Genomic DNA, 13,770 nt, shown 5'->3' with positions numbered 1-13,770 from the left:
AACACATAATAAATGACCCATCAAAACAAACTTTTGTAAGGGAGAGAGCCTCACAACCATTGACAGCCACGATCCAGTTGTGACGGAGGCCTTGAATGGACAGATATCCTTCAGTTCCAAAGAACAAAGGGAACTTCTGACTCATGGATAGAAGGGCGAGCAAGCTTCATACCACATGATCGAGGCTGGCCTGGACTATAAGTCAAGGGCAGGCACCGAGGCAGGACTAGGTAGAACAAAAATTTACCCTGTAGCTGCAAGTCAGAGAGATTGCAAGGCTACAGCACAGCACAGTTTCCTTTCTTATCAAATCTGTATTCTAGAGAGAACAACAGGGGAAGTGGGGCTTAGTTTCTAGGAGAGAAAGGGGCTGCCAGGGGGTCTGTGACCTAGCACCATGTATTAAAAACATGTTGAAGAATTTACCCATGTTTGAAAAATTCAAATAAAGCTTGGAACTGGAAGCTGTCTTTTCACAAGCCACCGGAAAAAAAAATAATTCTATTAATTTATTCCAGTGGTTTTAAAATGTAAGCAGCCAGAAGAAATGTCTCAGACACATGTTTTTAAAATGTAAATTCTTGGTGTTAACCTGTGACCTAGGGCTTTGAAGAAAATAAGAGGCCACTGAAATGATCTAGTAAGAAATGTCCATCCCCCCATCCGATGCTGATGGATGGGAATGAGGAAGGGCAAAGCAGCTAACGCAGAAAATAAGCACGTATTGGCAGCCAGAGGAGGTCTCTTCAAACCCTGCCCTGCTGGAACAGTCACCTTGGCTGCTTTTCTCCACATCTACCATTCAGCTTTTGAAACCAGGATTGCTCTTCACATTTATTTGAAACTCTGCTCACTTAAATATATATATATAAAATAATTCTTCTTTGGAATACTCTAAAGATATAAACTATGCTTCAAAATGCACAATACATAGGCTAAACTACAGACACATTTTTGTCCAATAAAGCTCTTTGAAAAGAAAATGCTACCAAGTGTTAGGTCTTGAGAAAAACAGGCTGATATGAAGCAGTGAGACTCCGAGGGAGCCATCTTCCTCTCTTTAGACTATTTCACACAGAGGACATGAATTGAAGGAAGGAAGACTTCAAGTGTTAGGAAAAAACCAGTCACGCCTTTCAGAAGTTTGTAAAATGCCAACATTCTAAATTTCATACACTGAACTTAAGAGAGTCCAATATAGTACACATTATCTGTCACTTTTTATCCATTTGGCAAAGACTTCAGAGAGACAAATGTTAGAGGCATGAAAATGGAGACTTCTGGAAAAATGACCAAAGCCAGAAATAAAGCTGTGCTAATTAGAAAACAAATAATTAAATGGCCAAACCGAATGTTGTGTGATGCTCAGAGGAGATAAATTCTAAGGCACACCATCTGTTTTACAACTTTTTATTTTCCTGTACCACAAATCTACTCCATACATTTTTACAATGATCTCACAGCTAACTCATTTGCACAATTACTTTGGGCCAGAAATAATTACAGCACAGAATCCCAGAAGAGATCAAAATAGTTACAGAAGAGGACAGATATAATACTCTCTTGATTGAAAACTAGGTTTTAGACTTTAAAAAAAAAAGAACTGTTATTCAAAGAAATGACTCAAATTTGTCAAAGGAAAACTTGAGAATTTTAAAACTGATAGCACAATATATTTATAATATCTAAACATATCAGGGCTTCTTCTGTTTTTGCTTGTTTCCTAACTTCTCTCTTTAGCCCCGGGGTTTACATGGCATCGACTTACTCATGAGTTTCCCGTTTATAACCCAGTTCCAGACTTGTATCTCTTTATCTGTTTGACATGTCTGCTTGCCTGTCACACAGCATTTCAGTTATCATACTTAAGTCAGAGCTCTCGACATACCTCATGTCCGACAGGAAGACTCTGCTCTTCCACAGCTGTCAGCGTCTCAATAACAGAACCACCGTTCTACCGGCTGTTAGTGCAAACTCTAGATCTCACCCGCTCTTCCTCCCACGCCCTTATGATGTGTGTAACCCATCGTATTCCATGACTCACGTTTACCAGCCCGTCCAACGCTCCCTCCTTTTCTTCAGTGCTCAACGTCAAACCCAGGCTTTTGGCACACTGTGCAAGACCCTGCTGCTGAGCTACATCCGCAGGCCTTTCAGTCACACTTCTAAAACCTATGTCGCACATGAGTTTTTCTTTGTTTCTGTTATTGCTATGCTTTTTAGACTGCCACCACCTCTCAGAAATGGTTCCTCAACATTTACCAAACTCTTTGTCTCTAAGTCAATGCCCACCTCATGGCTAGAATGACTTTTAAAAATGTAACTACATAGTAATTTTCAGTTCAAACATAATTACATTTGTGTCCTTGGTGGTTAAATAGTGCCTAGCTGAATAGGTACTGAAATTTGTACTTAATTTTTAGTGAATATTGTCAATTAACTATCTCATATAGCACTAGTAACTCCTAGTATCAAGCCTCAGACTTTTCTTAAGATCTCTATAGACCTATTGACTTAGGGATTGTTCACTCAGTATTCAGTAACTCATTGCTTATTGATGATTGTAATAAGTGGGTTTAGGCTTGTTGCATATTTCAAAGTGCCCTAAAATTTTCTTAAAATGTGCTTTCTGCTAAAAAACAAAAAATCTGGAATGGGTTGGCATGGAAACTTTGTGAACTACAAGCCCTGGGATCCTGTATTTCATTGTTGTTTGCCAACCCCAGTTTGTGGTCCTGCTTTTCTGTCCATTATGGCTACTCAATCGCCAGCCGTCACATCCCAGGCCTTGCCTGCTCCACTTAGAGACTATAGACTTCCTTCACACCCCACGAGGTGACAACAGTAGACAGCTGAGAAGTAGAGACACACAGCTGGAAAGCAATGTTTGCAGCTAAAGATTCAATAGCAGCCTCACTCGAGTTCTGTCTGTGACTGAGTTCTGCTCTGGTACAGGAATGCAGAGGCCCAAGTGTCACACCCAAGATTTGTAGCCTAATGAAGCAAGATGCAAATAAAGACGAAGTGTGCCAGCCTAGGTAATAGCTTTTTGGAGGCCTGTTTTCCAAGGCCCCGGAGAGGAGAGTGAACCTTAACTGGTTCTAGAGCATTACATGTGGAACCTGTCCCATCTGCTTCCTTCTGCATGCATTTCCTAAGACGTTCCTCAGGTCTGTTCTACTGGACACGAAGAAGCCGTGACAAAGAACAAAGTTCACTTGAATGTCTATAAATACATACAAGCAACTGTGGTGACAGTCATAACCATTTGGAAATGCCCATTTCAGAAATGTGTCAAGACTCACTACTCCTTTTAAACTTGTCAGAAGACAGAGCTAATTGACTATAAGACCATGTAAAACGAGTGATGTCAGGAAAAAAAAAAAAGGTTTTTAAAAAAGAGTGTCATAACTTACTGTCAACCATTGGTTATCTAGAAGTTCCTTAGCTGTGATTCTGTGAGCAGGATCTACTTTCATGAGTTGTTTCAAAGCATTTTTTGCTGCAAATAAAGAAGAGAAAATCCTGAAATCTTATTTCACTTAACCTCAGTTAATGTCACACACATCAGCTGGTCATGGTGACAAAGGCTAGGAGCCCCAGTTACTTAAGAGGCTGAGACAGGAGGATTGTTTGAATCCAAAACTTTTCAATGAGCCAAAAAATTAGACAACTCAAAAAGAAACATCCTACAACACAATTAACAATAACAAGGAAAAACGGAAACTATACATTTCCATATTTACTTAGGTTATGATTGAATAATACAAAGTGTCCCAAGTGTCATCAACACACAGGCCTAATAAATAAAGTTGAATGCCCTTTATTGCTGGATAACATGAATTAATGATGTATAGTGAAAATTGGGTTCAAAACAGCAAGTTTCCCCTTTAATTTTTAATTAATATTTTTAGTTCAGTTTTATTTTGTTTTCTAGAAGTTTTGACCATGGATAATCACAGGTGGAGATATCACTATTTCCACAAGCAAATACTTAATTCTAAAGTCGATTTATCACTAACCAGAGATTTACAACAGTTTTATGAGTGAATACTTTCCTTATATTAATTGTTGGCTTTGGAAAATAATAACAAGCCCATACTCACCAGAATCACTCACAGAATCCCAGACTGGGTCTTCAAATTGTAGTTCTCCCTTCTTTATTAACTCAAAGAGCTTTTCTTCTGAATTTGCCATAAAAGGTGGCTCTCCACACAGTCTAAACAAAGACATTTTGTTCAAAGGTTTTCAGTGTAAGACTATCATAAATCAGTTTTCTATAGGACTTGCTCTCTGGCTGTAGGTAGAAGACTCAGAGCTGGTCTCCTCTTAATGCTGAGAGAAATGACACAGTAGAGGAATGCCTATGTACTAAGGCCTCAGATCTACGAATGCCCCAAGGCCTCTGTAGGTTGGGGAGACACAGGGCAGGAAGGTGTGAGAGAAAGAATGCACAGTAACAGTGATATGAGCAAGGAGAGATGACTGCTTAAAGTCCAAACTGTATACCTCATTATGGAAGCACGTGGATTATTAGAGACTGCCAAAACTCATCAGAGTTTGATGGCCAGGCAAGAGTTTTGTCTGTGGTAAATACTAAATCAAATGTTAGTAATGGTAACAATAAAATAAAAGAACAACCCTGGAAATGTCTGTAGGTTCTGAGCCAACACTGAAAGGGATTAAAGCCGACACAAGTCCCCAATAGTAGTATTCAGAAGAAGAAAGTCAGGAGGAAATCATCAGTAAGAAAGGGTGGATGCTGGGTAAACGAAAAGTCAACAGCAGTACAGCCAAGCACTCTGGTTGAAGCAAGCGTGGCCCATCTGCATCTGTAACACAGGAACTATTTGCTAGCTTCTTTTTAACAGAGATTGGGGAGAGTCAACCAAGCTGATTCTATTAGCTGATCTAGGTCAGAACTGTATTGATAGACTTCCGAGTTGGGTTCAGTGCCTCAGGGTCTATTCTCAGTTACCATAATTATCACCAACATTAAGACAACCCTGAAGATAAACAACAGCTATGCCCAGGGACAACCCAGCAGGAGGTAACACAGCAAAGGCAATGTTCCACCTTCACTAAAAACCAAAGGGCATTCCTCCATCACGCCTGCCAAGGTTTGGTGTATTCCCAGTCTAAGAAAGCCTGAGTCTTTTATACTTTATTTTTTCAGCGACGTTATTCAGTTGTATTTTTCTAAGCCTTATTCTAAAATTCTAATTGTGAACATTTTCTGACCAAGCTAACGTTCGGTATTTTTCATGACCGTGAAAATAAGGGAGTTTCCCCAGCAGTGGGGGGGCTTAGGCTCACTGCTGCGCAGAGAGCTTCTCCTGTCAGAGCTTCTTGTTGGCAGACCAGTAGCTGTCAAGCTGTTGTACAAATTCTTACATTTATACTTTTTATTTCTCAAGCTCATTCTGAGACTTCTTTCTTCTTATTTGCTTTACTGTTGCTTAGTTTTAAAATGGAACTTTAAAAGCCATTGGACACAAAGAGAAAATAACCAGGGAAATGGCTGTGTGGACAATTACTATATATTATAACAAGTACAGGCCACCGAAGGCTCAGCTCATTGAGCCTCTTATCAAGCAGTGATATGCATGGCCTCCAATGTCTTAGCGGTTTCTGCATGCAACTATATAGCTTAAGGGCTACATTTTAAATTTTCCACTTTTTTCATTCCTTTGCAATTTTATTTACACAAAATGTATCTAATGGTTGGTCAATCAGCGACATATGGAACTTTATGACAGCAATTTCCTAGCACATCCAGAAAAGGGAAGCCATGACATGAAAAATGCCCCTTAAAGCTTTCTATTATTTTCTGTTGCATTCATAGGAATCGGGAAAGCAGAGGGCAGGAACCGTAAAGAGTATTTGTTTATGTTAATTTCACCTTGAGAACATATGTTATCATTGTCCAATTAAGTAGAAATGAATCCAAGTTAACTGATAAACAAGGAAATGGCCCTCATGAAGACAGTAATGTGCTGTGCTCAGGGTGCAGGGAATTATCTACAGTGCCACGGGGCTCGAACAGATTAATGAGTAGGCGCTGGTGAGCTAAGTGAGAGTCTTCGGTGAAGACAGGACAATGCCTTTACTATGATGTGCAGCCATGCTCTGGAGCAGAAATATTCAAATTCGAGATTTAAGAAAGAGGAAAAGAGTAGCCAACAATATTCCACTTCTGTAAGGATTCATTATGCAGATTAGTATGGACTTTTGTTGTGTAGACACTCTTAAAAGTATGAAGGATTTATTTAAATAGTTACATTTTAATTAAAGATGAAACTCTGGACTTTTGCACCATGATTCTAATGGGCAGAGAACAATGATCAAAGCTGTATGAATCCATTCATACTTCATGCTGTCTAAGCAGTGATGCATGTGGCCCAACCAGCTTCCATTTCACACAGCTGTGAAAATGTTACTACAGTGATGTTAGTATTTAGACACGATGTGGAAGAGGTGGTGCACAGTGAAATCTCCAACACGACCATAAAACTAATGTTGCATCGACATTTAAGTGTTCAGAGTCACTGAAAGACAAGAACAGTAGCCACTCGCTTTTCAGAACACCTCTTAGACAATTCACTTAATTCAATTTGACATGTGTATTGAGCACTGAGCGTGGGCTGACCATTGTCTCAGATGCCAGAGAATGAGTGATGATGCCGGAAGGGGAGTAATTTGAACTTTCAGAGCTTAGAACAAAGCAGCAGATAGAAGATTATAATATTGCCAGGCAATTCGGTCTTTAAAGTGTTATTCACACAGCTCAATGAGCACTATCAAAGCTGCACATGCACAGCAAACCTTGCTGTTTAAATAGTTCTATATTAGTACTGCTATTGCTACATTAAGATAGGGTCTCATGGAGCCCAGCCTAGTCTAGACTAGACTATGTAGCCAATGGTAACCTTGAAATTCTGATCCTCCTGCCTCCACTTCCCTAGTGCTGAAGTTGCAAGCATAAACCACCACACTTGGTGTATACAATGCTGTAGCTCAAACCAGGAATTCCTGTGTGCTGGGCCCGCACTTTACCAACTAAGCTAACATTCCAGCTGTTGTGTGTGTGTGGGGGGGGCACTATTTTGTATGTTGCCTTAAATCTTATGTAGAACGCAGGAAGGTTTATACATAATAAATGAATATCAGCTGTGTAAGGTAGGAGCTAGGAAAATAGAAAGCTTTAGTGTTTGGCCCATCTGAGAGAGAAGTTCAAAGAAGACAACAGTAAATACTCATGGCACACATGCACACAAACACACACACACACACACACACACACACACACACACACACCATACAATGTGGATAGATGTGGATAGTTGAGAGTCATCACAGAAAAAAAGCTAAGCACATGAAAATGCACACGCAGCCCAAGACTGGAAAAACAAGCTAGAGTTAGTTGTAAATTATTTGCTAAGTCACACCACGTCAAATATGCTGATAACTTTTTAGAGCAAGGAGTCATCATCAGAGGGCTTTGGTCCAGGAAGAGAATGATACAGACAGACCACCCTGAGCGCAGTGTAAACAGAGACAAAGAGGAGGATGAACAGAGGCAGGGAAAACAGCCAGGGAGATGAACCCATAGGGATGAAGAGAGGTGAAGATATTCTCACCAGGAATGGCTGAGGGCACTTCACAGGCAAACTCTTCAGGGCCTGGGATTTGACAGAATTGTGAGAGTGAGAGGGAAGGACGAGCAAGAATTACGGAGGCTTTCACGGTGCTATGGGAACTGAAAAATACAACACACTCTCCAAATCCTAAAGCAACCTCGGGCCACGTGGCCCCACTTCCCTGTCCCTGATGGGCTGCAGATGAAGCTCTACGCTGTGGCAAGGGACCGAGGAGAGTGGATTTTCACTTAGCTCAGATCGTGCGGGACACTGTTGCACCTGTAGATTAGTGCAAAGCAAAACTGAACGGTGCAAATGCATACACTAAACAAGTACTTGGGAGGTGGTCCTGAGACCTGGTGAGAGGGCACTGAGTACGCAGCTCGGTTTGATTTTAAATGACTCCTTTAAAAATGTATTGCTTAGTTCTAGTTTAAAGTCTATGTCAATCTGTAGCCAGAGACTTTGGTCTTCTTTACACTGGGCATTCAGGAAGTTACTTACAAAATGTACATTATGACACCTATGCTCCAAATGTCACACTGCTGGCTGTAGTCATGGGCATTGATGACCTCTGGTGCTGCCAAATAAGCAGAAATAAAATGGTATTAATAATACAATAAATTACTTTTAAATGCTTAAACACAAAGCATGAGAAATGTGCTGATGTGTTTTGTAATTTATTCCTCTGGGGGGGGGAAAAGAGCCAAGAGCAGATGCTGAATGAATAATGTACAGGCCTTTCAACTGATGTCACCAAATCCTCACTCCTATCAATTAGCTCCTAATGGGACAATGGCATAAACTGCTTTACTAAATGTGCAGTTCTTTATTTCTATGAAATGATTAATTTTACAAAGATAGTATAGTTATTCTAGAAGACAATAATATCTTAGAGTCTCCCCAAAACAGAAGGAAACACACAACTTTACTAAATATTATTTAAATCAAGGCAAGTATGTGCAAATCTGAACTCAAAGAAAAGCTAATATTGTGGTCATAAATCACTTCAGCAAAATAATGATGATAATAATCATAATTTAATAGCACTATAATGACAGAATACATATTATTTCCCACATTTTCTAAGTAAAAAAACCAAAATATAAAGCACTGTCACCTCCGACCAGAGCAATAATACACTGAGCCAGGCCAGGGAGAGGCTCTAAGCACGTGTGACACAGTTCTGTGCTCTGCTTAACAGAGGCGCTCACCACATGGGCCTTCCTTTAGAGATGAAGTTTGAGGGCTTTACTTTATAGTTGCTATGGGAAAGCTCCATGCTTATCGAGAGAACACTCAGAGCCTTCTACACAAGTCTTCTCCACGAACACACTGGTCATGTGTGCGTGCACGTGAGCGCACACACACACACTTTTATAACAACTACTAAAATCAAATGGAATTTTAATTTTCCCACTCTCTATGACTAAAAGGAATGGAAAACAGCAAAAAGAAGCTAAAACACACACAGGAGAACTCTAATAGTTCACAAATTGTACACTTTGTCTCCAAATAACTGAACATTTACAATGTTCCTCTTTTATAAATACAGAACCATCAAAGTGCAAGTTGCTCCATGACTGTGTGGCATGAAGGGGAACTCGCTTTACTGTGTAGCACAGAGCAGGGACCTGGGACTCCCGGCCTCCACTTTTCAGTCTTCTTAATTATCAGGGGCATTTCAACCTGCACTGTCATCCCGGCCCTCGGGGAGGCAGAGCCAGAGTATCTGTGCCAGGGAGCCATTTAGGAAGTCAGCAAAGTTCCACAACCATCTGTCTTCCCTCTTGTTCTCTCGCTTGTTATCAGGGCAGACAACTAATAAGCCGGCAGAAAGCTCGGGGTGCTGGATATATTTTCCCCATGCAACTACAGACCAGATGTCTTTTGCCAATGGGAGAATATGAACAGAATCTAAAGTAGCCTTTTCCCTTGTAAGATGAAACAATTTAAAAACTTTATGCATCAAGTAGGCAAAAAAAGCAATGAACAAAGTATACTTTCCAGCAATAAAAACAGATCAACTACCTATACCACAACAGCATGATAAAATAGCAGAACCGCCGTGGAACAGAAGACACAAATGAGTGTACAGCAGATGAATCGGGCACAACTGAGTTCGGTAATGGAGAGCACTGGGAATTACTGGGAATTAGAGGGAAAATGGCGGGAAGAGACGGGATAATAAAAGTGCTGTGGCCTCCCTGGCATGGTGATTCTATGAATCAGAGCTCACTGTGGCATCTATGGCAATCCTCCTGCCTCAGCCTCCCAGATGATGGGACCAGAGGCTACCACACCGTCTCCTCACTCACCCATGTAGATAGGAGTGCCACATGTCGTCTGCATCATGCCTTCACTCCTGGAGCCGTGCTTCTGCACAGCCAAGCCGAAGTCAGTCACCTGGGAAGAGACGCACGGCTTAGTCATCCAGTGACTCCTGTCCACTTCCTGAGGACGGCTTTTGCTCCTATTCCCAATAAAAGACTGGACTTGGCCTCTCTGCCCACCCTCTCTGGCTGGAGAGGAAACCTGATACAGAGAACCCATGATGTTGACTGTTCATGCCTTTTATTAACGCCTTGATAAAGATTTTTATAAGTTGTTTTGTTGCAAAATACAGCCTAGCCTTGGAATGTGTTCTCTATTTTTCTGATAATGGCGTTGTGGTCCGTCGAAAGCACTGTTTAAAGGCAAACAATTGTTCTTATCAACACTCACCAAGACTTTCAAATATATGTATAACTAGTAAATCCTTGGTTTTCATTACTATTGTTTTCTTTGTGAATTAGAGTATATTAATTAAAACATTACTAGCCTCTTTAAAATTAAGCAAATTAGCAAGGAGAAAAAGACCCACTTCAACATAGCTTGGCCACAGATGGGCTGAAGGCCTTTGCTGCAACTTCAGTCCCCTGCTCCACTCTAAAGCTCAGCAATTACACTCCAGTTATTAAATATTTGGCATGTACCTTTGGTTGTCTTTCAAAATGGAATGCCCTTGGACCCAAAGCAGAACCACAGGCTCGTGTATGTGTCATACAAGAAAAGCACAGGTTCCTTGTTCACACTAAATGCAAAACTGTGAGTACCGTACAGAGTATAAGGAAATGCTCTTAATCACTATATGAGATTGCCAAATCCCATTCTACCTTTCTCTCTCTCTCTCTCTCTCTCTCTCTCTCTCTCTCTCTCTCTCTCTCTCTCTTCTCTCTCTCTCTCTCTTCTCTCTCTCTCTCTTTCCCCCCACCCTCTCTCTCCCCTCTCTCCCTTTCCCACCCTCTCTCCTCTCTCTCTCTTCTCTCTCTTCTCTCTCTCTCTCTCTCTCTCTTCCCCCCCCTCCTCTCTCTCTCTCTCTCTTCCCCCCCCTCCTCTCTCTCTCTCTCTCTTCCCCCCCTCCTCTCTCTCTCTCTCCTCTCTCTCCTCTCTCTCTCTCTCTCTCTCCCCCTCCCTCCCCCCTCTCTCCTCTCTCTCTCTCCCCTCTCTCCCCCCCCCACAAAGCCTCTCTCTGCAGTCCAGGTGACCTAAGCTCATTATGTAACCAGGCTTCCCTTAAACTCATGGCAATCTTCCTGTTTTGGCCTCTCATGTGCTGGGAATTGAATCAATTATTCCAGAGGTTTCCATAAATATCCCACTTGGCATATAATATCTATCTTTCTTCACACAACATCTCTACAAACACAAAATATATTAAAGTCCTCATGCTCTGGTTTCATTATTTGGAGAGCACTGAGTCACTTGTTTACCAAAAGTTAACTGAGCATATTCTGGTTCAGGTTCTCCTCTAACAAGGAATAAAATGGCTGAAATTCCTGCCTGTGTGGAGTTTACAGCAGAACAAGAAAGAACATTCACCAAGGGACACCAGAGTGTTGCTGAGACTGTTTATACTGCACACAGACTTAGCTTCAGCAACAGCAACCTACAGACACATTTGACTCTAAAGTTAACGCTTGCACACATTTTGAAAGCAGCCACTATTAAAGTGCTAAGTAATAAATAATGTATTCTATCATTTATTTGACATTAAGGAACACTTAGTTTGAATAAATCTTCAAGAATAAACACTTGGCACATTAATTGTGGTTAAGACATAAATATTAATACTCGGGAAAATTTTCAATGAGAAATTCAGACTGTAGCATTAATTTAGTATCAAAAGCACAGCCAAGGTGTGTTTTTCTCTAAATCTGTAACACATTTACATCAAATTACCAGACGTAATTTTGAAATTAATTAGAATTCAGAGCATCTGTTTGCTTGCTGTTAGCTAATGCTGTAGATCTATATCCAAAGGAGTTTGCATTTGGAAAGCACACTGGGCAGCGCCACTTAGCTCATAAGATTATTTTCACCAGTTCTTCTGAAAATTTAACTTCTTAGCTCAAATGGCTTAGATTTAAAAGTCACCAAAATGTGTCAAAGATCTTGCAGCTACTTTGCTGCTGGTCGTTTTCTGGGAAATGTTTAGTGGCATCTCCAGGCTCTTACCTTTATGTTCAAGTTCATTTCATTGTTATCATCTAGAAAGCTGCTTTTAACCATTATGTTTTCCAGCTTTAGATCTCTGTGCACTATATCTACCAAAAAAAAGAGCAAGGTGAGCAACAGAAGGCCAGAGAGGACACGGACGGGCAGCACTAGAGACTGGGGGAGGCCCTGTGATGCTTCCCTCCTCTGCCTTTACTTCTCTACATCTCTGTGGAAAGCCATTTCCTCCTCTCTGCATGCTCCCTGTTGTGCCAGGGGCTGCATATCCCCAGGAGAATGAAGGCAATTGGGGTCACACCACAGGCCCAGGAAGGTTTTCTGTATCCTTAGGTCTCTAAATAGGGGTCTGTGCCTATGTATAATCTTACTGTCATCATAAACATTTTAACACTTTGTAACTTGTCTACATGTGCATAAACTGTATTTTCTAAAATATCAGCACACATTTTCCGACTGTTCAATTAGGTTAAAATAAAAAAAGCAAATCTTGGAACACAAATACCTAGTTGAACAGGTAAGAGTTGAAGTGAGATTTCTATGTGCATTAAAATGATGTATCAAACATTCCTCTGTAAATAACTGGCTGAGTTCACAGACCCTGGTGCAGGGGCATTAACTCTTCCGTCTTCGTAACTCTGGGGCTGAGCACACTGAGATCTCAAAGCCAGTTACTGACCTGTGTGGATGAGCACTTCCTCATCTGTAAAGTGAGAATGCTCTAAAGTCACACCGAGAGGGGAACCAGAGAGGACAGGAGAGCATGGAACGGTGTGGCAGCCGTGATGCTGGAGACAGCAAGGCTGTTAGGATAAGTAGACTTCTTTTTAAATGTGTCTTTTAAAGAATTGGCAAATTATCCCAGATGATACTTTAGTGGATAATGTTACTATACACTTGTCAAAACCAACTGAATAAAAGAAAAAGAAAAATCTTAATGTAAAATATACAGTTTGGGAAACCATAATGTGAGTCCTCTGCACACGAGGCACTAGGGTGTACACTGGAGACTTCTGTTCCTTCTGTTTTGAACCCAGGCTGCTCTAAAGCTGAAGCCTACTATTTTATAAGGCTAGGACAAATACCTTTTTAATGACATTGGTATACAAGTATTCTAGGGAAATTCACTTTATCTACGTTAATTTTTATCATATTAGCCAATTTTGAATTTCTAAAATAAGAACAATCATAACTGCTTTTCATGGACAGTCTGATCTCATGACTGCATCTTTGCTAATTAAAATATTTATGAAGTCAATTAAGAGGGAAACTATGGAAAGCATACTTGTCCCCCCCTGCATTCCCACCCCACTTAAACGACAGTGCTCCATTCCTGCACCGCGGCGGCGAGGGGCACAGTCCTGTCTTACCCTTGTCGTGAAGGTATGCAATGGCTGATGCGAGACTTTGAATTATCAGCCGCGTCTCGTTCTCCGAGAAGTGCCCTCTCTGATTCAGAACCTTTCTGAGTTCACCATCCTCACATAGCTCCATCACAAGGTACATTTTCTGACATTGCGGATTTAAAAGGCAGAACAAGAGAAAGTTACGAAGTTATATGTCAAATGTATGCTCACAATTTTAATTTGTTAATGTAAAAATGTCTTATCTACTATATATAAGCTATTGTCCTGAA

The 13,770-nt window shown here is 40.8% G+C and overlaps 1 protein-coding gene across 1 annotated transcript in view; it reads right to left on the bottom strand.

Moving 5' to 3' along the window:
• STK33 (serine/threonine kinase 33) overlaps positions 1 to 13,770 on the bottom strand; it is a 62,518-nt gene that overhangs the window by 39,278 nt on the left and 9,470 nt on the right. The window contains exons 5-10 of the mRNA XM_080913025.1: positions 13,505 to 13,643; positions 12,138 to 12,226; positions 9,959 to 10,046; positions 8,145 to 8,220; positions 4,107 to 4,219; positions 3,417 to 3,502 (exon numbers count right to left, since the gene is read on the bottom strand). Of these exons, the coding sequence (XP_080769151.1) occupies positions 3,417 to 3,502; positions 4,107 to 4,219; positions 8,145 to 8,220; positions 9,959 to 10,046; positions 12,138 to 12,226; positions 13,505 to 13,643 (591 nt within the window). The remainder of the gene's footprint in view (positions 1 to 3,416; positions 3,503 to 4,106; positions 4,220 to 8,144; positions 8,221 to 9,958; positions 10,047 to 12,137; positions 12,227 to 13,504; positions 13,644 to 13,770) is intronic.

The sequence above is a fragment of the Micromys minutus genome (assembly GCF_963924665.1).
Source record: "Micromys minutus genome assembly, chromosome: 2".
NCBI lineage: Eukaryota > Metazoa > Chordata > Mammalia > Rodentia > Muridae > Micromys > Micromys minutus.
This window is presented reverse-complemented; position numbering and strand designations above follow the sequence as displayed.